This window comes from Triplophysa dalaica, chromosome 8 (genome assembly GCF_015846415.1).
Source record: "Triplophysa dalaica isolate WHDGS20190420 chromosome 8, ASM1584641v1, whole genome shotgun sequence".
Classification (NCBI taxonomy): domain Eukaryota; kingdom Metazoa; phylum Chordata; class Actinopteri; order Cypriniformes; family Nemacheilidae; genus Triplophysa; species Triplophysa dalaica.
Window position 1 is genome coordinate 2278175 of NC_079549.1, and position 26826 is coordinate 2305000.

At 38.5% G+C, this 26826-nt stretch overlaps 2 protein-coding genes across 4 annotated transcripts in view; one reads left to right on the plus strand and one right to left on the minus strand.

Annotated features, from left to right (window-relative positions):
- The window catches only part of ppp1r9ala (protein phosphatase 1 regulatory subunit 9A-like A), a 36152-nt gene extending 13815 nt beyond the window's left edge, over positions 1 to 22337 (plus strand). The window contains exons 3-20 of one of the 3 annotated variants that reach the window (XM_056755543.1): positions 3861 to 3993; positions 5090 to 5210; positions 6066 to 6170; positions 7325 to 7448; positions 9959 to 10117; positions 10209 to 10262; positions 10333 to 10562; positions 12551 to 12647; positions 12733 to 12811; positions 13406 to 13557; positions 13643 to 13901; positions 14096 to 14147; positions 15064 to 15135; positions 15210 to 15408; positions 16379 to 16423; positions 19229 to 19345; positions 19857 to 20045; positions 20913 to 22337. In XM_056755543.1, the coding sequence (XP_056611521.1) occupies positions 3861 to 3993; positions 5090 to 5210; positions 6066 to 6170; positions 7325 to 7448; positions 9959 to 10117; positions 10209 to 10262; positions 10333 to 10562; positions 12551 to 12647; positions 12733 to 12811; positions 13406 to 13557; positions 13643 to 13901; positions 14096 to 14147; positions 15064 to 15135; positions 15210 to 15408; positions 16379 to 16423; positions 19229 to 19345; positions 19857 to 20045; positions 20913 to 21071 (2346 nt within the window). In that variant the 3' untranslated portion in view covers positions 21072 to 22337. The remainder of the gene's footprint in view (positions 1 to 3860; positions 3994 to 5089; positions 5211 to 6065; positions 6171 to 7324; positions 7449 to 9958; positions 10118 to 10208; positions 10263 to 10332; positions 10563 to 12550; positions 12648 to 12732; positions 12812 to 13405; positions 13558 to 13642; positions 13902 to 14095; positions 14148 to 15063; positions 15136 to 15209; positions 15409 to 16378; positions 16424 to 19228; positions 19346 to 19856; positions 20046 to 20912) is intronic. The other 2 variants (XM_056755544.1, XM_056755545.1) reach the window with 2 other exon arrangements.
- Positions 22338 to 22780: 443 nt separating this feature from the next.
- pdk1 (pyruvate dehydrogenase kinase, isozyme 1) overlaps positions 22781 to 26826 on the minus strand; it is a 5657-nt gene continuing 1611 nt past the window's right edge. The window contains exons 6-11 of the mRNA XM_056755547.1: positions 26544 to 26621; positions 26365 to 26441; positions 25448 to 25546; positions 24506 to 24616; positions 24077 to 24190; positions 22781 to 23613 (exon numbers count right to left, since the gene is read on the minus strand). Of these exons, the coding sequence (XP_056611525.1) occupies positions 23473 to 23613; positions 24077 to 24190; positions 24506 to 24616; positions 25448 to 25546; positions 26365 to 26441; positions 26544 to 26621 (620 nt within the window). The 3' untranslated portion in view covers positions 22781 to 23472. The remainder of the gene's footprint in view (positions 23614 to 24076; positions 24191 to 24505; positions 24617 to 25447; positions 25547 to 26364; positions 26442 to 26543; positions 26622 to 26826) is intronic.

Consider the following 26826-nt stretch of genomic DNA (forward strand, 5'->3'; position numbering starts at 1 on the left):
GGCCGATTAAATAACGGCTCTAACTAGCAAGATGATCGCTGAGGATATGCTTCCGATCGGCTTTGTCGGAGGAGAGGGTTTTAAAAATCTTATGGAGTTTGTACAGCCCGAGTTTACTGTTCGTCTAAACCATCACTGCCAGACTGGAGAAACTTTTTCATGACAATAGAAACTGAAGCCTTATGAACTATTAATCCATGAAATCTCTCCGAACTGTTAATAATATGTTTTACGCGTGTTAAGTCTGGTCTAAAGTCTTTATGGCTTTAATATATTTTCCTGATTAATCACAATGCTGTTTTTAAGTAAGTATAAATGTGGATGCTCATATTTTAAATGGAAATGTTCTAGCATTATGAGCGGTTGATGCTGATCGACGTACTGTTAATAAGTGCCGTCATTCGGTTGTTAATATATTAATGTTTCAGCACGTTATTTTAATGAATTGCTTAATGTTAGATTGCATATTCAATAATACATAAAGCAGTGTGCGGTTATACTGATTTGAAGCGTAAATGTTCTCTCTCTCTCTCTCCGTTTGTGTGTGTGTAATACTGTAAATGCGTCCATGTTGGGGAGGGGTGCGAATTTCGAATAATCTTCGAATAGTTCTCATCGATCTTCGAATATTAATTTTGCTTTAAATGCCCATCCCTACTATTTAGTTATATGATCTAAATGACCGCTTGTTCATTAAATATATACATGACACTTGTGCTAAATAAAAAAAAGACATTCAAACAATAAGACCTTGTTGACAGATAAAATAATCGTATCTTTTCTGTCAGTAAAGGAATCTAAACAGTTGCTCACCTGTCTAGTAAAACACATGCAAGATCATTGTCTCTGTCTAGTAAAAATGCAAAACAGTAAAGAATAATTGTGCTTCATAACGACTGCGCAAAACAAGATAGAGGCTCCTCAGCCAATCATGTAACAGCCTCTAGTCTACTTTCCTTCATTCTGCGATTATTTTGACTAAAGAAATAACGCCATTGACAGGCGACTGCTAGACATGGCATTGTGTCACTGGTTAAAATGGCAATTTTCTCATGATTTATGAATAGTTGGAAACATTTAAGATATTGCAAGTACTCAAATTAACAAAATATATAACACAAGCCTAGTGGTTTTTGGACTGTATCTTTAACAGATGGATTAGGGATGGGACTATATATTGTGTCATTTTTATGCTCAGTTTTGAATTACAGTTAAATGCCGCCACATCCGAAAGCCAGAAGGCGCTCTCGTGCAGAACCTCTTAATATGGGACACAAAACAAGAAACATTTACACATGTATTTCCAGGAAATGCCAAATGGTCATATTCTATCGCTGTTCTTCAAACCTTTTCAGGTATTTTCATGATATTAAAGTATATTTATAATGATGATGTTTGACGAGCGTTACTTTTTCACATGCACATTTTAAACGACTCGATCTCATAGTGATTTTAGATCGAGCAGTACTTCTTTCTGATCGAAGAGCCGTAGTTCAAGGAAGAGCTGTGCATAAAACACAGAATCCAAACCTTTGCGATTTCAGAATCGCCCTAGACAGGTCAATTGTGTGAATTGAAATGTATAGTCCAAGCCTGAATATTGATATTCTTGATTATAAAAGCATTCTGTGACATTTTACTTCCACATTTCACTTTCATCCAATCAGATGTGTTTTACACTTGTCCGTCTGACTGTGTGCTTTAACTTATCTGAGCATAAAAAAACATTTGTGATGAACAGTGCAGTTTAACATTCATGATGTAGATGTATTAAAAAATACAGTTATTCTGTTGTGCTGACAGTTTGGGATTCAGTGGATTTAATTGAAACCACAACTCTCAATTGTACAAACCTAGAATTACTGAAGAGTTTGGATGACTTAAATGTTCTCTTTGGCCAAAAGGAAACCCTCTAAAGCTTCACAGTAATAAACAAGCGGTTAGTGGAGATGTTATCTGCTCTCGGTCGCCCTCAACTTCATTGTAGCAGTTGTAGGAGTTCTCATGGGGATTATATGGCGATCTGAACGTCCATTTTACACAAGCAGAATGACAGCGTTTACTTGATATATGTGTTTTTTTTCCTTGTTGACATGTCGTCGCTCAAGCTCTGACATGTTCCAGGTAGTCGACACACAAAGAGAGTGAAATTGTTTATTATCAGGTTAAATTATTTCCTTGAAGAGACTCGTCTCTCGTTCTCTCTTTGGGTCGAAATGGCTTTGCTCTTCTGAGAATACAGGACCCAAGAAGTACTCTTTAGGTTTGAGGAAGACGTGCATGTAGTAACTATTCTCACAAATCTCTAGCAAAGTTTAAACCTCAGACCTCTATACTTGATTTAGGTTAGTTCATTCATTCTTTAGAATACTTGGTTTTCCTTACATATTTGTTCAGAGACCGACAAAATGTTTGGTGAAAGCAGGATAGATCATTTTACTCAAACCCAGTGTTTTGTTGTTTCTCTCTCACTGTATTCCATGTTGTGTGTTAGACTTGTGAACTCTCACCTTTTAGTCTCACTGTTGACTGACAAATGTTTGCTGACCATGATTCACAGAAAGTGACATGTAAAGTAATCAATCCAATTTTTTCCTTGTGTACTGTTTAGGGACAGTGTTATCTGTAGGGCTGGACAATAATTCGATAACAATATCTATCGCAATAGAATTCATTTTGATAATGTTGATTTTAAACACATTTTGGGTTTTTTCAATATACATTACACGTCCGGGTCTGATTCCCCGTTCTGCTCCGTGGCAGCGGCTACTGTTGTTAGGGAGCAGCCCACCGTCAGGACCGTCAGGACCGTAAATCTCTAGTTTAAGTTGAACATTGATCATTTATGTCCGTATGTTTATTTACTAAACGGAACTGCAACTTACTAATGCTGCTATGCTTTTAACTCAATACGAAAAAAAATAAAGGTAAATGTGGCCCTTCCTGCGTCGGGAGTTGGAACCTGATCGAGCACACGCATGCATAAGGTTTGCATGTTGTAAACATGATGCGAGGTGCTGTGGTTCTCGTCCGGTGACCACTGGCGCTTTAAATTCTCCCTTAATAAAGTGTTTGTGAGGTCTTGACTTAAAATGCAAGGAATAATTGCCGCTGTGTTCATGGTGTGTGCGACGGGCATGATGCACAAGTCATAAAGGATCATCTCTTTTCTTCTTAAATACACTATTGGGCGGAAAATAAACAAACAAGTTTAACCAGTTCTCAATGACAATTTCGAGGAGACCAGAAACTGAAGCATTCTGTATAAAAGACACTGAAACTAATTTAAACTGCTCTTAATGTCAACTTGCAGGACAGTGTGGTAAGTCTTGTATAAAGTTTTAAAGAAATAAATAATAATTTAGTGCACGTTAATAAATGAAGATTATTAAATTTTTCAAGAAGCTTTCAAGAAGAAAAGTGTCAGGTAATAGGGGCCTGTGCCCCAGTAGAGCATTGAAGAAACGCCCATGCTTTAAAGCACAATTTAAACAACAGGCCTGAATGAGTTATTTAATTGTGAAAAACTACGTAGAGTCTAAATGTTGTAAATTACAAACCTGCTGGTTGTAAGATCTGGTTGGTTCTCTGTGAGCACTAGATGTGTTGTCGAGGTGATTTTGTCTGCAGTAGACAAAGACGTCTTTCAGCCGCTCTTGAGGACCAAAGCCTCCTGTGATCCTTCTTCAGAGAAACTGCTGCTTTCATGTTCTGCTTTGGCTTACATGGCCATTGTTTGTGCAATAACAGAAAATGAAAAAGTGATCTGCAATATCGAAGATCACAAAGCTGAAATACATGGTTATTGTGTGTTATTAGCTGTGATTGATTGTCATGGGGTGTTTTTTGTGGTCTCTCAGGTGTACTGCACATTCTCCAATGAAGATTACGACCGGAGGAACGATGACGTGGATCCTGTGGCCGCATCTGCCGAGTACGAGCTGGAGAAACGGGTGGAGAAGATGGATGTGTTTCCTGTAGAGATCGAGAAAGGTGAAGTTTTCACTGAATCCTCAGACGGTCTGGGATCTATTGTGTGTGTCACTGGAGGTGATTGAAAATAATTGGTCATGCACCTGACATGGTGCTGGCTGGTGGGGATCTTTTAAGGGACTTTTTTATCTCTCGAAAGGCTATTATCTCATCAGTCAATTCAAAGTATCTGGTGTCAACAACATAGTTCCTTCTGCACGACAACTCTTTACTCTCTCTGGACCTTTCGATCTAACAGGTTGTTTATGTTACACTGTACCTCTTAAGGTGGTAGCTCACCCTAAAATGTAAATTGTGTCTTCCGTTTTTGAAAAAGGTAAATAGGTCACACTGCTTTATTTGATAGAATTCGTTTTTTGGTAAACTATTTCGTTAAAACTACTTTTGCAAGCCTTTGTCTGATGTCAGAATGTTTAAGTTATATTGTTATAATAATGTTAATTATTAAGTTATTTTTTTGGGTGCTTGTTTCCTGTTTTTTTTTTTTTGTCTGACAGACAATTGGGAATTGCGAGACAGTTTTCAACACTCATTTTTTGTGAGCTGATCTTTTTTTTTTAACAAAAAAAGTTACAGATTGCTTTTTAAAACGGGGTTAGACAGATGTTGATGTAATGTTGAGTCTGTGGTCATGAGCTTATGGTCATTTCTGAATTACCCATTTTTTTAAAGCTCCAGTTTTGCCTTGTGGATCATTATTATTACTAAGATGGGAGACAATAATTCAATTTTATTTATATAGCGCTTTTCACAATGTGCATTGTTCCAAAGCAGCTTTACAGGGGAAATTAAGAAAAACTCGGGAGAAACCAGACTCAGCCGGGAGGGCCAGATCTCCTCTGTCGTGTCAAAGCTGCACTCAGTGACTCGGATTAAAAGTGACTTAATAAATGTTTATGAAGAATAGGGAGAGTTTATTAGTTGTGATTTAGGAAATTTAATTTGTTGAAACTGTTTAGGTCTAATAAGGTCTTATTTTGTGATCGATATCAGAGGAATGTTATAAGCAGGGAAAATACTAATGGCACAATAAAATGACAAGTATTAAAAGAATCTGATCTCTAACAAACCGCTCTCTTTCTGTCTCTCTGTGTAGGTGATAAAGGGCTGGGGATCAGTATTATAGGGATGGGTGTTGGGGCAGATCAGGGTCTGGAGAAACTGGGCATCTTTGTTAAGACCATCACTGAAGACGGAGCCGCGGAGAGAGACGGAAGGTGAGATGTGCACCGCGTCAAAATAACACCAAGGACCTTGTTACGTGACAAAAGATTACATCCCTATGATTCTGTGATATGCTGGGGCTGAAATATCCGATGCCCCACGTCAAAACAATGCACCAAGATGTCTCTGATAATCCAGTGCTGAGATACGGCACCTCACTACACTGCCCGAGTCAAATTAATCCCTGGGTCTCTTTTATTAATATTAATAAGACTGTCATATATCTCACAACCCTTTTCACTAGTGCTGATCGTCTTTAACCATATGATTCTACTGAACCGCTGATGTTCAAGTCTGTATGTAAAGCATTACTGATGTGATCTTTGCATTTGTGATGGGCGCGTCCTCATGTGGAGTTTCCTGAGGGCATCTGGAGGCAGGACACATGTGTTTGATCTCTCTGTTGGGCAGAACGTACTTTGTCCAAACACACAAGGTTAACTGTGTGACTCGGTGTCAAAGCAAAGAAAACACACTCTTCCCCTTCCCGGCAAATCCCAGCAGCGCAGCGACCTCAACTGTAAAAGCCGGCTTTGTTTAAAAGAATCTGCCGTTCGGAAAAAGTTGCCTAGACCCAGAGATGTTATTATCAGGCGGTGTTATTTTTGTATTGCTATGAACTTGCATTGAGCATGTATTTTAAGGAAAAAATGATTAATTGTCATTTTTACGTTGTCGTCGGGGTTCCATGGAGGTGTGAGGGAGTTTGAATGACACTATTAATGGATTTATGACACAATCAATAATATTCCAATATTATCCAAATATTTCATCACAAAAAAGTTAAGCATGCATTTGTTGTGACACACAAGGCAGATGTTAAACTGAAAGATGGTGTTGTGTTCCAGGATTCAGGTGAATGATCAGATCGTAGAGGTGGACGGCATCAGTCTGGTTGGTGTGACGCAATTCTTTGCTGCGACTGTCCTCAAGAACACAAAGGGAACTGTCAGGTCGGTCTCATTCTGCATACCACTTACTATTGTATCATCAGATAGTTTAGTAATATAAATAAATCCATTTGGAGGGGATCAGAATTTGTACATCATACTGAATGCGTACTAGGGCTGTCAAGATATCAGATTTTCACCACACGTTAAACAAATTTGCGGAAACGATATTATCACAATATTTATTCGATGTTTAAAAAGAGAAATAAATGATACCATCAGTGAAAATCATCTTCTTTGTCTGTTATTTGGTCAATAAATCGCACTCATAATAAAAGTGGATGGAGGGAGAGGTCATAACCCCTGCCACTCTCGAAGCAACGTTTTGAATGGATGCTGAATAGTTTACGATATTACGTCTGTGTACAATTAACACATCATCCATAATCTTTTATTTTAATATCACGGTTGTTGTCAATATCAGTATTTTGTGACACCCCTAATGTGTACCTATTTGCTTTCCTTAAATGTTGTCTACGGAAACATGTGACCACTTATGGTTGGATCGACGGAAACGTACCCGCCTAAAAAATACTGCAGTTGTAGCAAGACACAGTTGTGTTAGATTTTTACCAATACTGATAATTAAAGTTAAAGAGAAAGTTGTAAAAATACTTCAACTTTTTTAGGCAGAAGCCATTTACATCTATTTATACATCATAACTATTGGTCAACCTTCATGTTTGTGCCTATTGTTATTTACCCAAAGAACTTGTACAACCTAGTGTTTAATTATAAAAAAATAGCTGTAAAGTAGCATTTTTAAAGTTTTTTTTGCTGTCGAGCTTATTCTAGTACAATGTCAACCTTGTCTACGAACACAATGCGGTTTTAACAGCTAAATATGCTAATGCACAAACCATCTGTTGTTACTTTATTGTTATTGGTGCAGATCACTTAACTTTATAAATTGGTGCTATTTTATACGAGTGTAATGCTCCGTGAACACGCTCATTTCTATAATAAAACCAGGCAGAAGTGCAGAGGGTAAAGTTCATGTTGTTTACTACACTTGTCTGTTTGCTCTTCACCACATGCAAATAAGCACAACACACACACAGACACACACACACTAGAACTGCTTGCTCCATTTGATTATGCCGTTCGTGGTATCGGCTTACGTCAAGCACTCATGTCCTTCAATCACACCCGTGCAGGTTTCTGATTGGCCGAGAGAAGCCAGGTGTTCAGAGCGAAGTGGCCCGGCTGATCAGTGAGACTCTGGAGCAGGAACGACAGCAGCAGCAGGTGGACGACACCTATGAGCAGTCCACCGAAGAGGTCAGAAACACACACCTGTACATCATCACACTGCTTTACGTGTGCTCACAGGTTTACTGTAGTGTACTCATGCTACTTGTTTATTTACACATATTATTTTATTCAGTGGATTTGCTATGAAGGAAGTTGGTAGGTGATGTGTAGCAAGTGGGGCTGTTGAACGGTTAATCGCGATTAATCGCATCCAGAATAAATGTTTGTGTTTACATAATATAGGTCTGTGCACTGTGCGTATTACGTTTGTATTTAAAAAAGATTTAGATGTATTTATTTTTTATTACCAATAATTGAAATTGTATCTCAACATTTATTAATCTTTATATTTTCAAAAAAAAATCCTAAATATATGCATGTATGTGTATGTGTAAATACAAAACTAATATGCACTGTACACAGATATATATTATGTAAACACAAACTTTATTCTGAATGTGATTAATCGCGATTAATCGTTTGACAGCCCTAGACTAGCAAAATGTTTGCATTCTCTGATATGCTCTGGGATATTTTCATTTCTGATTTTTTGAAAATGTGCAAGAAAATTAAAGGACACAAGTAGGTCGCTCAGAGTATATATGCAAATCGAAACCTCAAAGTGGCAGTAAACGTACGAGAACGGGTTCAGAGGTAAAGAAATGAGAAGTTTTATAAGAATGCAGTAGTGTAGGAAGATACGAAATCTGCCGCCACAATGCTCGAGTGTGCTGGATGGTTGCCAGGGCATTGATGCATGGTTGCTAGGGTGATCTGTGTGGTTGCTTTAAAGTCTGGTCTCTGGGTTGATCCCTCCTCCATGATTAGGATTGGTTTATCATCCGCCTGACTGAAATCACAGTTGGAAAAGTAACAAACCACACAATGTGAGTTGGGCTGGGTTGTGTGGTGAACATCTTATCATGATGTGAGTCATTCTATAGTGTTATGCAGAATTGCCTTTTTATAATCTAGTGACTAAATACTTATAAGCCCATGTTCACACAACCAGACTGTTTGAGCAGCTTGAACTAGATCAGAGTCATTGTTTTGTGTCAATGTGCGCACCAGTCATGGCTTGTTTATAAAAGCTGGTTAAATGCCCTAATTTACCTCCAGTCCTGTCCAGTCCACCCATTTTACTCCATGCTGTATTTACAGAGTCACGATCAGAGGCGTTTAATGGTTGTTGATGTTAAAACTTCAGGTGTCTGTGCAAACTGAATCTTTGGTTGTAAAATGGTCGAACACTGGAACACATATCCGTGTTGTTTTACAGAACTGCTTTGGATGAAAGATAAGGAGTATGCAAAGGAAATGTAAAATTCTATACTCTGCGACACACAAACAGATGGGGGTGTCTTCACTATGATGTTGTTTACTCATAGTTGTTTAGAGCACTGTGTTTATCTGGGTACATAGGGCGTGTTTAGGTGTTATCTGAGCATCGTCTACAAAGTTTATATTTCAAGGCACTTCATAGAGAGAGGAAAATTTCATAGCCCATGATTTTCATTGCTTTTCAATTTTGACACATTGTAAACTATTTTCCAACATTAACTCTTTTTGGACTTGTTTTTGTTTTCGTGCCTTCAGGGTTTTTATAGTTTTCATTTAAGGTTTATTTAGGGCTGTCAAACGATTAATCGCATCCAGAATAAAAGTTTGTGTTTACATAATATATCTGTGTAGTGTGCATGATAATTTTGTATTATTAACACACACATCCATGCAGATATTTAAGAAATGAATAAACATTTGTATATCATTTCAATTATTGGTAAATTTAAATAAATACATGTAAATATTTCTCAAATTTGTATACATGTGTATGTGTTTGTATTTATAAATACAAAATTAATATGCACAGTACATAGACATACATTATGTAAAGACAAACTTTTATTCTGGATGCGATTAATTGTTTGACAGCCCTAATATTATTTAGTATTAATAATATTTTACATTAGGTTTTAGTTTTATGCAAAATTTTGTTTAGGTTTTGGCAATTCTGTTATATGCTTTTTTCATTTCTATTTCATATCTATTTATGTTCGTAAATAAATAATTTGTATTTTATTTTTTGTTTATTATTATAATTTTTGTGCTTTAAATTTATTTCAGTTTATTTTGAGCCAACATTTTGATTTTTCCTTTAGTTAGGAAGTTCCAATAATTTTCAGGTCAATAATTTGGTTTCAATGAAAATAAACGTTTTTAAAGGACTTAATTTTAGTTAGCTAAAATAATAAGTCACACTTCAGTATTGGGGGAAATTCTTGCTATTGACAAACCATTAACTACGACTTTCCCCCCAATAAACTCTTCATTTGTTGCTTATTAATAGTTATTAAGTTTTAAGGTTTAGGTATTGGGTAGGTTTAGGGATGTAGAGTATGGTCATGCAGAATTGCCAATATGCCAATAATAGGCATGCTAATAACAACTAGTTAATAGTGAGAATTACCCCCTATACTGAAGTGTTACCAAATTATAATAAGCCTTACATCATGCTTGTATCTATGATGTCATCACAGGACGAGCACTACGAGGATGAGGAGGAAGGAGGGGAGGAGGGTATCCTGGGTTCGAGTTTTAGCCAGAGGAATGCGGAAGTGCAGGACCTGCCTGAGAGCGAGGACATGTTCCTACCGTCAGACATGGACACCACTCAGCTAACTTTCAGATTCAAAGAGGTAGAGGCGAGTTCTCGGTTTAGTTGGAAATTGAATACTTTCTACAAAGATTGGCATTCATCATTTGCTAATTTTGCATGTTTTGTTTCAGCTCCAGATGAAACACAACATCGCAGAGGCTGAAGTAGATGAACTCAAAGAGCGGGTAAGAACTTAAATCCAACGTTCGAATCAATCACGCGCATAGCGGTTAAATGCTATCGTCTTGTTTCAAGTTGAGGGAGTCGGAGGAGGAGCGGGCGGCGTTGGGGGCGAGAGAGGCTCAGTTAGAGCGGACCATTCAGGAGAACTCTGAGAGAACCGCTCAGATGGAGAAGAACTGGCTGGAGGCTCAGACTCTCTGTAAAACCATCAATGAGAAACTCAACAACACACAGAGCCAGTATGAAGAGCTGGAAAACAAATACATCAAAGCCAAGAAACTACTCAAAGACTTTCAGCAGAAGTGAGTCCATGATGTCAGCACTGACCTCTGCCTTAAAAAAAACATCTGCACTGTCTTTATAATACACTTTAAAGGAGAGGTTGTTTTCTTCTTTTACACAAATGTAATATTTACAATTAAATGTATCAGACTCTTTTTTTCCAAAGCAACTTACATCGCAATGTCCTATACATTTTTATATACATAGGTATGTGCAATGCCCTGGGATCGAACCCACAACCTTACGTTGTTGACGCAATGCTTTTACCACTGAGCTTCAGGAAAGCTACATAAATCATAGGGGTCCAGAAACTGTGAAGTTTCAGCTGAAAATACACCACAGATCTTTTATTATGCCATGCTCTAATTGCTAAGTTTTGCATTTGAGTAGAAACGCACTGTTTTGGGGTGTGTGTCTTTAAGTGTAAACCAGCTTATAATCTCCGCCTCCTTTTCACCAGAAAAAGCAGCCAGGGCTGTGAGCCTGTGCTTCCAAAACCAAAAAGGGTTACATAAAGCCAATGAGAAACAAGGACTCGTCTTTAAACACTAAACACACACATCTGTTTTCTTTCAAACCATACACACTGCTGTCTACAAGTGAAAGTAGCATACCCAAGAAAGAAGGGTCACAAAGCTAATGAGAAACTACTGTGTCTTGTCTTTGGACACCAAACACATTTCTATAAGCACACCTGCTTCCCCCCGGGGCCATTCGCGAAGGCGCTCCGGTCCCTGTTGGTCCGGTTACGACGGCTTTCGGGAGTGAGACCCGCGATCGCGTCACAGGGTTTCACGGGTGAAATAACAAAACGTGAGGGTGGCCGGAGCCCATACCGGTACTTACAATGTCTTTATTTGCTGCTTTGTGTGGAGGATTTCCATTGAAAACAAAATAAATCCATTGCTCCCTTGTCTCCTGTGAGGCTGCGGTAACATTGTTCTCTGTTTGTCTTTCCACCCAACAGTAGAACAGTTAGCATGATTTGCTTTCTTTTGCCAGGATGTTAGAACTTCACACACGCGAAAACAAAATTGGCGGCAGCGCCATGGATGGAAACGTTACAAAAAAGGCGAAAATTTTATAATAAGAACTGCTACCTACGTAAGATGGTGAGCGAAATCTGATCCGCTCGTTTTCTCATAGGCTTGCAGAGATAGGCTGACAGCAAAGTTACTGGATTGTCATTTTTCACATTTTCGGAGTTGGCAAATGCACCAGAGACCCGATTTTAGCACTTAAACATGGATAAAGTCAGTTTTTTTTTTAAATGACCCCTTTAAGTAGTAGTTCACTCAAAACGGTACACTCATGTCTGTGCCGATGGCCTTGAGGTTAGCGTGCCGACATATAGTACCAGTGCCCATGCGGCAGTTCGATTCCCGTCTCAAGCATCATTTGCCGGTCCCTGCCCTGGCTCTATATCCAATGCGTTCCTGTCCGCTCTCATCTGTCCTATGGTATTAAAAAGGCGTAAAGTACAAAAAATGTACACATCTTTTAAAGTCTTTATTCTGTGAAGTCTCCTAGTAGGACATGTGTATGTGATTATAGCATACATAGTTATTGCGTATACATGGGTTATTAAAATACATTTTTGTACTAATGTTGATACATTTTAATACAGTTTGAATTTACATTTTTGGTAAATTGAGATTTTTGGGATGTAGGTTTCACGCTCAACCTGCTTGGTCACTGAGCCCCATATTTGTATGTTCTTCAAAACATCTTAAGTATTCTCCAGAATTGATATTTTTCTGTGAGCTCAAATTTTTTAAGTCTCTTGATATGAAACTTTGTTATTTGTTACGCAAGCATATGATGTCATGTTTGGAAAAGCGGCGCCTTAAGAGTTTACAAGGAAACGATAATGCCGTTTTCAAATGTTTGCGTTTTCAGTCCCCCAAAATGGCGTTGTCGTGGAAATGAACGGCCAAAACGCATTAAAAGTTTTCAGTTGAAAATGGTCGCGTGTAAACAGGCCTCTAAATGTGTGTTTGTTTTGTAGGGAGACCGATTTCGAGCAGAGGGAGGAGGAGCTGAAGAAAGCTTCAGAGAAGAGAGAGGCCGTATATAAAGCTCAGATAGAAGATCTGCAGCGGAGGGTAAGAACACTTCTCATTTCACCAAAGACAAACAGATCAAGCTTTCATGTTCTGTGACATCTGATCATTCTCTGTGTGTTCGTAGTTGTCAAAGCTTGAGTCTGGTGATGGTGATAATGAGCTTTCATTGTCAGCCAGAAAGTCTGCAGATTCACTTCTTCTGGGTAAGTTCTGTTTTACCTTCATGTTTTATGTCTCGTGGCTTTTTAATGACGGTCTGGTGCCAAGATGTCATTGATCGTGAGGTTGTGTTGACCTCAGATTGCCTGAAATGTATTAAACTGTAAATGATACTTTCAGTAAACATTATGAAGAGATGATCGTAGACATGAATGTAGTTATGTTTAGCTCAACTGAGAGAGATGTGAAGAGTGATCTTCTCAGTTGTTTAAAAGATTAAAATGACAGTTCACCCAAAAATGAAAATTCTGTCATCATTTACTCTCCTTCTTGTCATTTCAAACATTTATGACTTTCTTTCTTCCGGAGAACACAAAAGAAGATATTTTGAAGAAAGTTCGAAAAGCACTGCACCCAATTCTCTTCTGTTGTATGGAAACAAAACCAATGCAAGTGAATGGGGGCCAGTTTCCAACATTCTTCAAAATATCTTCTTATGTTCTCTGCCGAAGATAGAAATCACTGGTTTGAAAGTAACAAAAGGACGAGTAAATGATGACCTTTATTTTTGGTGAACTATCAGTTTAAGGCAACTGTCTAAGTTTAATGAAATGTAATAGAAGGGTTTGAAATCTCAGGGGTGGACTGGAGTGAGGCGGTTCCTGAGACGGAGCGTTTGGACACCAGTGTCCACCGTGCCAAAGGTCAGCTGGCCCAGAAAGCCAAGCGACAGCCGCCATCCCGCAGTAAACTGAAAGAAACTCTCAGTTCCCCGGGAGAACATTCACAGGTGAGCTTAAGATGAGCTGAAGCCTGTCATCACGTGTGGATGATTCTCACCTGTTTGACGGCCTATGCGTGTTTCTCTCATTCAGGATGGTGAATCAGTCAGTGCTGAAACTCCTCCGTCTCGCAGGAGATCATTCCGGGAGAGTTTGACTCTGGCAGTGGCCATATCCTCCCCTGTCAGTCCCTCAACAGAAAGCGTTACGTCTTCTGTGGCCAACAGTAGCCAATCATTGCTGAAGGATGCACAGAGTCCTGCCCTCTCAACATCCAAAGACTCCTCCCCCTCCAGTTTCCTTCGGAATGTAAAGAAGAGAGAGTCCAAAGGCAAAGGCAAGGAGCTTAAAGGTAACATTAACACCATTCTACTTGATAAATTAAGGGAATTAGCAGAAGCAAAAGTTTACTTTATTCTAATGACTCGTACCTGCTCTGTGTCTGGTTAAGTTGAAATGTGTCCGATTTTTGAAATAAGTTTTTAATGCATGTTTTACGACTTTAATATGTGTCGGATACTGATTCAATGCCATGTTTTATTTTAGAGGATTCTAACGATGCCGCTGGAAAACCCAAACGCAGATTCCCAGATTTTGGGTACGTCCACCTTAGCATCATATGTTTTCCTTAAAGTCCCAGTGAAATTAAAAACGACGATTCATGAAATCTTGCAGCGTTTATTCTAAATAGCTTACCAATGTTGGTCATTCTCTTTTTTACACCCATGTGCCCTCATAATTCTCAGTTAAAATCTGAAAATGCACTTCCACCCTTAAGACTATCCATCTTAAATGACGTCAGTTAGACGGCTTGGGCGGAGCATCCTTTAACTCCTCCCCTTCAACTGTTTGGGGCCATTCAGACAGAACGCATTTTTCCATTCCAATGCGCTTCTTTCCCCATTGTTTTTCTATGTAAACAAGTGTTTGAAAGACTTGCATGACCCTTACGTTCGTGTCTCATGCCTTTTGAAGCAACTCGCACTCGAGCGGCGTGTTTTTAAGACGCAGTATCAAGTAAAAAAAAAATGTTAAAAAAAAAACGATAATATTTGAGTAGCATCAATGCTTTTGAATGTCGCGTTGCAGAGATAGTACAGATGTATCCACACCTCTACGATCACTCTCGCCACGTGCGTAAAGGCTATTTGCATATGCCATGTAAACTCCGCCTCCAGAAACATAGAGGTGTTGTATTGTTTCGAAAACACTTACAGTTTCTCAATGTTTTCGAGCTTTGTTTAACCACAAAACGTCGATCCCTTAAGTCTGCTTCCAGTTCAAAATGCAACAGCTGCTTTTATACATCCAAGCCACGCCCAGTATTTTTTCTCATTCAAAAATCCATTGACTCGAAAATGCGTCAGAATACGGAAGTTAAAACGATCGCAACTTCTGGTTCACAGGGACTTTAAACTAATTTGAATGAAAAACGTTACAGGTTGATTTAAGTTTTGTGTTGTTTTACTAATCTGCTTGCTGTGTGTTTGGCTGTGTGTGTTCGTGTCTGGTAGTGGCTTGAGGAAATCTGGTGGGAAAGGGAAGAAACAAAACAAAGAATCGATGAGGGCGTCGCTGGACAGCAGGTTCGTTCACACATCTGAACTCAACCCAGTGTGGTTTTTTTTGATCTTGTGTTCACTCTCGTCTGGTTCTCTAGAGGTTCGGCGGAGTTGTTGGAGGAGCCAGGAGTTCGAGTCTCTCCCTCAGATTCCATGAGCTCCATCCCCACCTGCATGCCTTTCTCCTGGTTCGGAGAGAAGGACAGAGACCGAGACAGAGATCCTTCATCTTCATCCAGCAGTCTCCCGTACACCGCTACAGATGCCAGTGAACAATCACACAATTCTAAAAACAAGGTGAGATCAGTACTGTGTTTTAATCACGAATACAATTATGAATGCAACGGCATTATTTTGATCGAAGTATTGTGTTTACAAATATTTGCTTGTCATATAAATCTTACTTTTAATTTCTTGATCCTTGTTGTTCCTGAACAAAGGTGAGATTTATTGTAATGCACTACACAACTTTTAAAACTCTGGATGTCATACACTTGCCAACAGAGGAACTGCACACCAAACGACAATAAGTGTCGCCATGTGTTTTAACAGTTTCTGTGCTTGACTCGTGAGGTGATAAAGTTTGAGTTATTAGGAAAGTGCAGCTCACCTTTTTCCAATATAAAGCATTCGTTTCAGTTTAATATGGCTGTGTTCCTGTTCGCTGTTTTTCTCGCAAGATCTGGCAACCAGAGTAACACCCATGCCCGTAACCCCTGAGATTTCGTGATCCCCACATACAGAAGATGCCATTTATATGTGGTCTTGGGTGGATAGATGCTGTATGTCTTCGAAAATCAGTTTAAAACATCAAATATATTTTGTCTTCCAGCTGGATGGAGTCATAGTCTGACGTTCAAAAATTGGAGACTGTGCCGGAATTATGTAAACTCTTTCTGCTCCAAAACAGACTATTGTGGACTTGTCCAGACTGCACAAAAAAATCTGAACAAATGTTGTCTTAAGCCTTAAACCATTAGAGAGCTTTCATGGCAGTTCTTAGATTGTATTTGACTGTTGTAATACTGAGGCTGAAGGCCACCAACCATATGGATCTGATCACTGATCAACACAAGTGAGGAAGTAGAAGGCGAGAATAGCAGACGAACAGGAAACAGATGCAGCCAAATGGTTAATTATCATCACTCAGACATCGGGGTCAACTACAAACTCCAGCTGATGTCTGACATCATTTCCTGTTCCGTGTGGAATGTCCTGCATGTTTGGACGGCAGTGTTGTGATTAACTAACCGCTCTTTCCAAACAGACAAACCTCTCGTGGTCTTCTCTGTTCAGTCGCTCCTTAGATTTGGTACAGTATATTTTCTATTCTAGATGTCTAGATTTGTTTTAACAAAGTAGGCTCACAAGAACTAAATGTAGCACTAACAAATGAAAAATCACAGTGTGTGTCTGTAATCAATGTAGCGCAGTAGATGCATGATGTTACGTGTGATGAAGACCTTTGATTTGGATTTTCTGTGATTGTGTCTTTGGACTAGAATATATTGGTGTATGTGGATGGTGTCTTAGTCTGTCGTGTTTTGTTATTTTGTAGTTCTGGAGTAGCTTGTCTGTTGAAGAGTTCGTCTAGAATGAGTTTTAAATGACCGATACTTTTATCTACTGTAGCAAGAAGGGTGGTCAGTTACTGCATGCCACTGAATCTGTAATAATTCCCCTTAAAGTATTTCATTAATTTGACTTTGAACCTGACAGTAATAACAACTTGTATAATTCAAGTAACTAATTCAAGAGCAGTGGATTATTGGTTGAGGCTGATTGGCTGACAACACACATGGTCACTAATGTCATACACAACAGTTCATGGTGTCTGTATTTTGTGTATATCTTCTGCTGTATAATTCTGACTCAGCGGTATAAAAGAATGAAATCGTTGGATTTATCATGAAAAGTTGCAGTCAATAACTAAAAATACAATTTAATTAGAGTATACATTAATAAATAACCTTTGTGAAAGATGTTCATATAGCAGTGGCTGTTTTGTAATACTTCATTTATTCAGCATCTCAAAGTAAAATCTAGAAAGGAATTTTAAACATCGATGTTAAAAATACAACCTCTGTAAAACACACAAATGTAGTGCAATAGGGAAATTCAAGTCAAGTCAAGTGTGCTTTATTGTCAATTCTTCCACATGTACAGTACATACATACAGAGAATCGAAATTGCGTTACTCTCAGACCCTTGGTGCATACTAATAACATTAAACACTGACAGTAGACGTTGAAATAAAGATAAATACGATTTAACCATATGTACATATAAACTATATGGATATACAAATGAGGACATTGTAGAAGAATAAAAAAATAAAAATAAAGAGAGATAAAGTGACAATTGGCACATGGCAGATAAAGTGCAAACCAGTTGAATAAAAATAATACTGTGCTGATGAGAGTAGTGCAAGAAAAAAAGAACAGTCTTTTTATCAGACTGTCTGAAATTAAGAACAGTTCTAAAATGACACGTTTTGAGAGTGAAGTAAAAACACTACTTTAAGTTTGCTCTGATTTTGCTTCAGTAATGTCAGCTGTGAGAGATTTCCATAATTTTGGGGTATGACAAGAGTCGATTTTAAAATAACAACTAATAATGCAGTACAAAAGTCAATGTGGGAAAACACAAAACTAAATTTTCAACAGAAGAAAAGGTAAAACTAAGTGCGCATTATTTCTAAGGTAAAAGACAGATGCCCTAATCATTATCTGAATATGAGGGTCAAATGACTCTGAGATTCTTACGGGTCCAAAACAGAACCATCAATTGACAATATGATGGTGCTTGCACTATGAATTGGGAGTGTAATTAAGTGAAAAAGCCAAGAAGTGTAATTGGTATCTTAGAATTATTTAGAGTACTAACAGTATTGTTAGCCGTCTCAGACACAGTTAGAAACCAAGAAGGACCCAAAACAGAACCCTGTGGAACACCAATTGAGACAGGCCTATCATAAGGTCAGTGACCTCACATCTTCTGATAAAAGCTGAACAAATCCAGTGCATTCCCAGATACACCAAAGACCATTTCTAGACAGCCATGTTAAAAATTACCATAAAAACCATAAGCAGGATAATGTGCAGACGGCCAGATATAATAATTTGTAACATTTATATAGCGCATTTCTGGGTACTCAAAGCGCTTTACATGGAAGGGGGGAATATGCTCAAGCACAACCAATGTGCAGGATCCACCTGGATGATGCGACTGCAGCCATATTGCGCCAGAACACCCACCACACACCAGTTCATTGGTGGAGAGGAGATAGAGTGACGAAGCCAATAAGTACATATGAGGATGATTAGGAGGCCATTATGTTTAGAGGCGAATGGGTGAATTCTGGATTTTAAATTCTCATCCGAAGGACTTTGCTTATTGACAGTATTGTGTCCCCGTCACTATACTGGGACAGACGGACCCACACAGACCACAGGGTGAGCACCCCCTGCTGGCCTTCCTAACACGTCTTCCAACAGCAACCTAGATTTCCCAGCACGTCTCCCATCCAGCAGGTCAGCCCTGCTTAGCTCCAGTGGCCAACCAGTCTTGGGCTGCAGGGTGATATGGCCGCTGGATATAAGTCCTGATCACCGGGTTAGGATATATTTTTGATTGATTGCAACATAACTGGATATATGTAATTAGTTCATACAGTATAATAAATCAAAAGCTTGGACTCAACGACACACCCTGTATTCATTCTATGACGTAGATAATATTAAAGTCATTAAAGAATCAAAATGTATAGTTTTGATTCACCTTTAAGTGTAGGCATCTGTTGTCTGTGCTTTAAAACCATTCCCGACATGGACAGTGCCGTATGTGGGACAAATTCACTCAAAGTGTCCAGATCTTTGATTGAAGTGTTTCCCCCCATTACATCCCTCCACACACAGAGATCAGTGCTGTATCATAACATACATAATACATAATACATAACAGTTGGCACACATGTTGTAGGATTTAGAATCAACGGCACCTGCATGCTTTAGCACTTTCACTGATTAATATTGTCTTGAAGGTGATTATCAGTCATGAATAGCTCCGCCAACCGTCGTATCTGAATTATAAATGCTGCTTTCTGTGCTCGTTCCAGACTTTGTCAGTGCTAGATGATTCGAACCCCAGCAGTCCGGGTTCAGAATTGTCTGGGCTGGTGGTGGAGCCCAGCCTGTCGGGTCGCTCGCACACGTTAACCTTCTCATCCAGCGAGGTGAGTGGAGATCGCACGTCAACATCTCGCCGGCGGTTGTTTGCATGGCTTTAATGTCCTGGAAAGGTCATCTGGCAAGTCAAGTATTGTTTCGTGCGGGGCGGAGTCTGTCCTGCTGCTTTAACTCGCGTCCATCCTGTTTTGTAGTTATTTTTAGTTTGAAGCAGATGCGTGGCCGTTAATAGATTATCTATGGTGGCAGTTACCGAATCTTGAAGTTTCTTCGTAATTGTGTGTTTTGTTTTTAACATGTCAAAGAGGTTTGTTCTTGTGCGTCATGTTTTTTTCTTTTGTGAATGCCTTAACTGTGTTTTTTTTTCACAATTTATGGGTGTTAGACGTTGTCTAAATTGAATTATTTACATCATGATTTTCTGTTAAAACTAGACTAATGTGAGGTTAGGGTGTATGGCATGGGGTTGGAATAGCAAACATCATTATCCTGGTCTAAAGAAGTCGGAAATCTGAGATGTTCCTCATTGATACAGTCAGACATATCTGTGTGTGTTAGATGCTGGATGAGGAGCCGTGCTCTACTGGAAAGGACTACCAGTGGCAGAACCGCCCGGTCTCTGATTGGACGTCTCAGCAGGTGTGTCATTGGCTGATGGGGATGAATATGGATCAGTACACACCAGAGTTCACCACACAATCCATCGACGGACAGCAGCTGCTGAACCTGGACAGTGACAGACTCAAGGTGGGCCGAACTTTGCACTTACAGTTATGGCTAAGCTTAAAGGGAAAGTTCAGCAAAAAACTCCAATTTGCCGTTTATTTACTCACCCTCAGGCCGTCCGAGATGAAGGTTACATTTTTTCTTGAGTAGAACCATAAAGAAGATTGTTTGGTAAAGCCGCAGCCCTCTTTGCTTTATATAATGGGAGTCTATGGGGTCCACCTGTCTAAGAGTTTATAAAGCACATAATTCCAAAAAGCAGCTCCTGGTCACATGTTGACGTTTTGTGAAGCGAATCATTCGATATTTTCATAATACTGAACGTCATTTTTTTATAATATAAGCAGCATCTGCACACAATTTTCTTCTTGTAGTATTTGGTTGCGGATGGCATACCAGCGTCTGGTACGTTTAGCGCCACCTGCAGAAAGGGAGTGTTCAGGCTGTACAATATGGCTAATATTATTAAAAATGACGTTCAAATTTATGAAAATATCGAGCGAGTCACTTCACAAAACGTCAACATGTTGCCAGGAGCCACCTTTTGGAATTACGCGCTTTAGGAACTCTTTACACGAAGCAGAGAGGGCTGCGGATTTATCAAACAATCTTCTTTATGGTTCTACTCAAGAAAAAATGTCACCTACATCTCGAACGGCCTGAGTTTGAGTAAATAGACGGCAACTATCTCTTTAAAAAACTACAGTATATACTTTAGTTACATTAGTGTTTTTTTTTATATCGTGTCAAGTAGGTAAATATCACAATGATTATTTACACTTAAAGCTGTAGTGAAGTGGCTTTTAATACTTACTTACGTCTATAGCATTTTATACATCCATGTGTGTATATTCCAGTCATTGTGACTTTTGAAAACGTCTTGTGCAGGCTCTGGGTGTGTCCAGTCAGAACGATCGCGCCACCATTAAGAAGAAACTGAAGGAGATGAAGAAGGCTCAGGAGAAGCTGGATAAACAGCGCGAGAAGCGAGATAAAGAGGCCAGACGGAGCGCACGGCTACCCGCCAGCACTGACTCATTATGTTGATGATATTCAGAATCAGTGCATGTCACCATTTGTTTCTCTTCACATCACTGTATGACACACTCCGGCCCCGTTTCATCCATAGATGACATGGGACGACTAAATAACCACTGTACTTCCAATACAAACACTAAGTCAGCGGTCAGTAAATGATCAAAAACCTGATCAGAATCATTCATGAAGCTCCTTATGAAACCCTGAGTGAGGATGTTTGAATACACGCGTCCTGACCACTATTGAACGGCTTTTGGGTTTGACATGTCTGTCTTTATAACCACTCTCATTCCAGCACAAAGTTTTTGTCCATATGTGTTTGGTTAGCGCCTGTGAGTTTGCTAAGATCAATGTTTACTGACCGTGTCCATCTTTCGTCCAATTGCCTTCTGGGTAAGAGTTTTATTTTATTATAATTTTTTAGTTTATTAGACTAGCGTATGACATGGTTTGGATTTTACATCTGTCCAATCCATAGCAGACCAAAAATTTATTAGTTTTAATTGTATTTTATGACACAACCACTATAGGGGCTATAAAAACGTGCTATTTTTATGGAAAAATGTAGTCGGACGCAAATTTTCACAACTTTGCCGCCAATATGGAGGCATGGATAGTGCTTTTAAATAGTTTCTATTTTATTTTAGAAGTCATTTTGGCTTGTGGTGCCCAATGGATCATTTTGCTGGAACTTTGTACAGTTATATGAGCACTATATTTTTACCGAAACTAGTTGGGGCACGGTTTATAAATGTACAAATAAAATGTTTTATATACATCTATTAGAATATCTTTAAGGAAAAACATGAATCTAACTTTTGTACACGTTCTACTAAGTAGGATAGCTCACTGGTTAAAATGATTTGCTAATTCTAAAATGCAGAATAAAACTGGTGAAATGAATTCGCGTCTCTGAAATCGATTGTATTCGGACAGTCAGGATTGATCACAAATATGCTGGCATAGTTTTATCAGTAACTGTGACCAGAACTGTATTTCTCTGATGGTGTAATACGTCGAAGTAAAGGATTATCATCTGATTGTAAATTTGTTTTAAAAACAGACTCAATCTGTGTTTGTCATCATGATTTTATGTCCTGTGATCACAAAATACTTTTCCACTGTATAAAATGGCTGATTTTTTAGACTTAAATCAAACTTTCTATCTGGTACAAAATGTATAAGCTGCAAAATAAATACTTTTTACTCTGTAACAAAATGTTGAATTACAAGTTTCTAAAATATTCCAAAATAAAGTCGTTTAGGGTTAGTTCACCCCAATTTAAAATTTTGTCATCATTTGCTCACCTTCGAGTTAATGATCTGTATACATTTCTTTGTTCTGATGAACACAGAGAAAGATATTGGATGCATGCTTATAACCAGACAGATCTTGCACCCCACAGTAGGAAAAAGTGCCCCAGAACTGTTTGCTTTCCTACATTCTTCAAAATGTCTTTAGAGTTAAACACAATAAAAAAATCCTCCTATGGGAGTCAACGGGGGCAAGATATGTTTGGTCGTAAGCATTATTCCAAATATCTTTGTGTTCATCAGAACAAATAAACTTCTACAGATTTGGAACAACTCGAAGATGAGTAGAATTTTCTTTTTTGGGGGAGGTATCGCTTCAAGACAGACTTGGGCCCAAATGTCTGAATCTCATGTCATTAGAAAACGGCATTGCAGCCTCTCTCCACTAGAGGGCACTGCGACACTGCACTCTAAATCCTTTATTAACACATCAATTCTGGACGAGTTTCACATTAATGGTAACAAAAGCATCACACAATTTCTGTTTAAATGCATGTTCTGTGTTTGTCAGTTAATGTCCCGAAACATTGCTTAAGAAGATAACATTTCAGCACTGTGGAAGGATTTGTAATGAACAATGAACTCGATTTTATACATTCTTCAGCCAAAAAACAGAACTGGTAATACGTGGGACGGTTTGTCAACAATATGAAACACTGCAAAATGAACACGTCTCTATGGCAGACAAGTAAATTACACCCACTTCTTTTCTATATATATATAATAATCTTACATTAAGAAAATACATCAAGAAAGCTTATACTGGCACACTCTTAAAGTTAAACTCATCCAAACAGTGTAACTGCGAGCATGGCACTAGCAACGCCTGTGCTAACTTACTGTATAATACTGCCACCCAGTGCAGTTTACATCCCTGCAAACACACATCTTGAGACGTAGCATGTCCCTGTGTGACGTATTCCCTGACAACATCTTTCAGAGCCCGGACTCTTATTACTCATTTCTGTAGGTGATCTTTATCATGAGTGGGTGGTGAAATCTGTTCGTTCTGTCAGTTCTGGATCTGCATTGATGGAAAAGCTGTAAGGGAAACTGGAGAGAGCAAACCCAAAGCATCTTTGAGCTGTACGGGACACTAGAAGCTGCGAAAGGTCGTCATGTCCTTGGGTTCTTTACTGGGAACACACCAGTCATCCGCCTCGTGGATGCTCTTATAGTGTTTCCATGCAGATTTATTGTACACCGGAAGCCTTTCGATGGACTCGGTGGACAAAGCCTTCAAACAGATGAACAGTTATATTAGAATAATTATGAAATGAGGAAATTAACCATTTTCATGAGACAAACCAGCTAGTCATCTGAGCTAGTATATTTATTTATGGATCAGATCTTTAATTCAAGTCTCAGATTCAATTTCATCGGACGTGTACACCTGGGGCGAAAATAACTTCCGGTCTGTGTTTGGTTATAATGTAACAATTTATTTTATTTTTGATTTATATTAAAATGAACGTATTAATTCTTGTCGGAGGTAAAACAAGAAAATGAAAAACCCGAAAAATCTGATTACAGATACTGTGTTCAGACTAACAAAACCACATTGATTTTATCTTCTATCGTCCACAAACTGTGAACCTTTTTGTCAGCTTTTTGGGTGTCAGTGCTAAGACTTATTCTTTTTTACATTATTGTGCATTTGAAAACAGAATTTCTCCATAAAGACAGATGGAATGACTCACTCGAATGTATATGACAGCATCAGTACCGTATCCATCCATGGAGTAGAGCTTGAGATCTCCTTGGAAATACCTGGCGTAAAGTCTGGAGATGGGCAGCCCGTAACCATAACCAGCCTAAGAGCCCGAGAACAAAACACACAATCACATTAAAGCAAAAATCTTCAGCTCACTCACACAATAACTGACTTTTACTGCTTCTCTATAAATATCCCAACATATATCAGAAACGATTGTTTCAATTATTAAAACATAATATTTGTATAAGTAGAAAACTGCTCTACTCAAACTTACATTTAACCAACTACTTCTACTTAAGATGTGTAATGTTTTTGTGGTGATACTGAAAATCAGAAATTTTAATGGTACTGCTTTCAACTAACATCTTAGTGCTATGACAATTCAAATCACTTATTTGTGTGTGATACAGACCAGAGGAGTGGCTCGAGACGTGTCCATCTGAGGACGAGGGGCCGTAGAGTAGGTGTATGTAAACAACCTTTCAATCTTCCTCAGTGGAACTCCTCCCCCACGATCACTGACCTATGAGACAACAGTACACTCAGATTTGAGCCAGTGATGGAGAATGACATTATATTGGGCTCCATTTAAATTATTGATCTAGATCATCAGGAGGGTATTCACAATCTGTGGGTTTCTTTGACTTATGCCATGGATTTCAAAATTGGGTTCATGCAGGGGTTTGTGTGTCTACCAGTGCATATACAACTTCGAAATTGTTTAAATTACAAATAAATGTTTAGAAATAACAACAGTTAGGTAAATTACTACTAACAAACACCTCAAACGGATAAAAATTAATATTTTTGAAGTTAAAGTCCCATTGAAATACAAAATGACAATGACTATTTTTTATGAAATATTGAAGCGTTTATATTGTAAATAGTTTTACAATGTGGCTCATTCTCTTTCTTAAATTTGGGTGCTGTATTAATCTTTAGTTAAAATCTGAAAATGCACTTCCTTCCTGTATTGACTATTCGTCTTAAAAGACTGTCAAGACAGCTTGGGCGGAGCATCCGTTAACTCCTCCCCTTCAAAAGTCAGTCTTCTACCAGTTCTATTTTTATACATCCAATCAAATCGCAGAGAAATACAAAAGCCACGCCCACAATTTTCTCAGAAATTCCATTCCACAGGGAAATGTGTTAAAATACAGGAGTAGTAAAAACTTTTCAACTTCCGGTTCACAGTTACTTTAAACATGCAAATGTGCACTTAAATTAATAAAATATTGATTTCCTCAGAGGGAGTACCTCCACAAAAAGACTTATGCAATATCTGCAATGTAAACACTAAGAATTCAACCGGCTGTTTTCAGCTTTGAAGACTTCTGAACCTGTTTGTCCATACCTTTACGGTCATGTCTTCTTCTCCGAGAGCGACCCTCACATGTACCGGTGGATAGTGCATGGCATCTTCGTGAAGTTCCATGGTAGCGCGCATGGCATTCTGCAGGAATCACATTGTATGTTTATATACTCAGAAGCAAATGTATAGTAAAATGCAATGTAACTGGCTTCGGATAAAAGCCAAATGCATAAATGTAATGTATATCTTAGCACTACTACTACAAATTCAGTCTGTCCTATATTTAATATCACGTCACATCATTAAAGGAGTAGTTCACTTTCAAAATTAATTTTCATGATAATTTACTCACCCCCATATCATCAAAGATGTTAATGTATTTGTTTCTTAAGTAACACCTGTAATTACGTTGAAAACTTGCACATTCAACTGACTCGGTGCTTCCACCTACATCAAGTGTGACCTTTTCAACGGAATTACGTGAAGTCATGAACGTATATCGCAGAACAGAGCACGGCAAGCATTTGTGTTTATAAAGCATATACAATTTTTATTTAAATGACGGATGGTTTCACTTGATAAGACTCTTATTCATCGTCTGGTATCATTTAAAGCCCTTTGAAGCTGCGCTGAAACTGTCATTTTGACCTTTAACCGTTTGGAGTCCATTGAAGTCCACTATATGGAGAATAATCCAGGAATATTTTCATCAAAAACCTCCATTTCTTTTCCACTAAAGAAACAAATACATAAACATGATAGATGAAATGGGGGTGAGTAAATTAACATGAACATTTATTTTGAAAGTGAACTACTCCTTTAAAATCTTGCATTTATGACTCAAACTAAAAAAGTGTTTACTTCCCCACGCTGTTTTTGTACAGTATGTTTACATGAAATCAACTACTGTGCTGTGAAATAATTCTCAAAAAACTGAAGTGAGAATTGATGTACGCCACCTTAAAGAGCTCAAATACCATGTGATACAAATGAGAGGGCACGTAAACTACAGTAATGGGTTCCTCAGGTCCTTTCACTGCAAAATATAAGAAACAACAGTCAAACTACACAACGGTGATACGGATCGCTGAGGTCACATGACTTCACAGACGTGATCACTTGTACGTGCAAAGATTACCATTGAATTCCTCCAGTACAAGCTCAGGTGAGTTCATATAATACCTGTCACACAAGTTTCGGGCATTCTCATAGGCATCTAAAAAAACAAGAAGAAGAAATATATACTCTGTATATAAAAACACTTGTTTTCAGTGTATTCACTGTAGAAATGCATCTTTGAGGGAATAAATTCTTTTGGAATTTATTCACCGTCGTGTCATTACAAATTTGGATATCTTTAATTTTTCTGCAGAACACAAAAGACCATATTATTACGAATGCTGATCGCCAAACATTGGCCC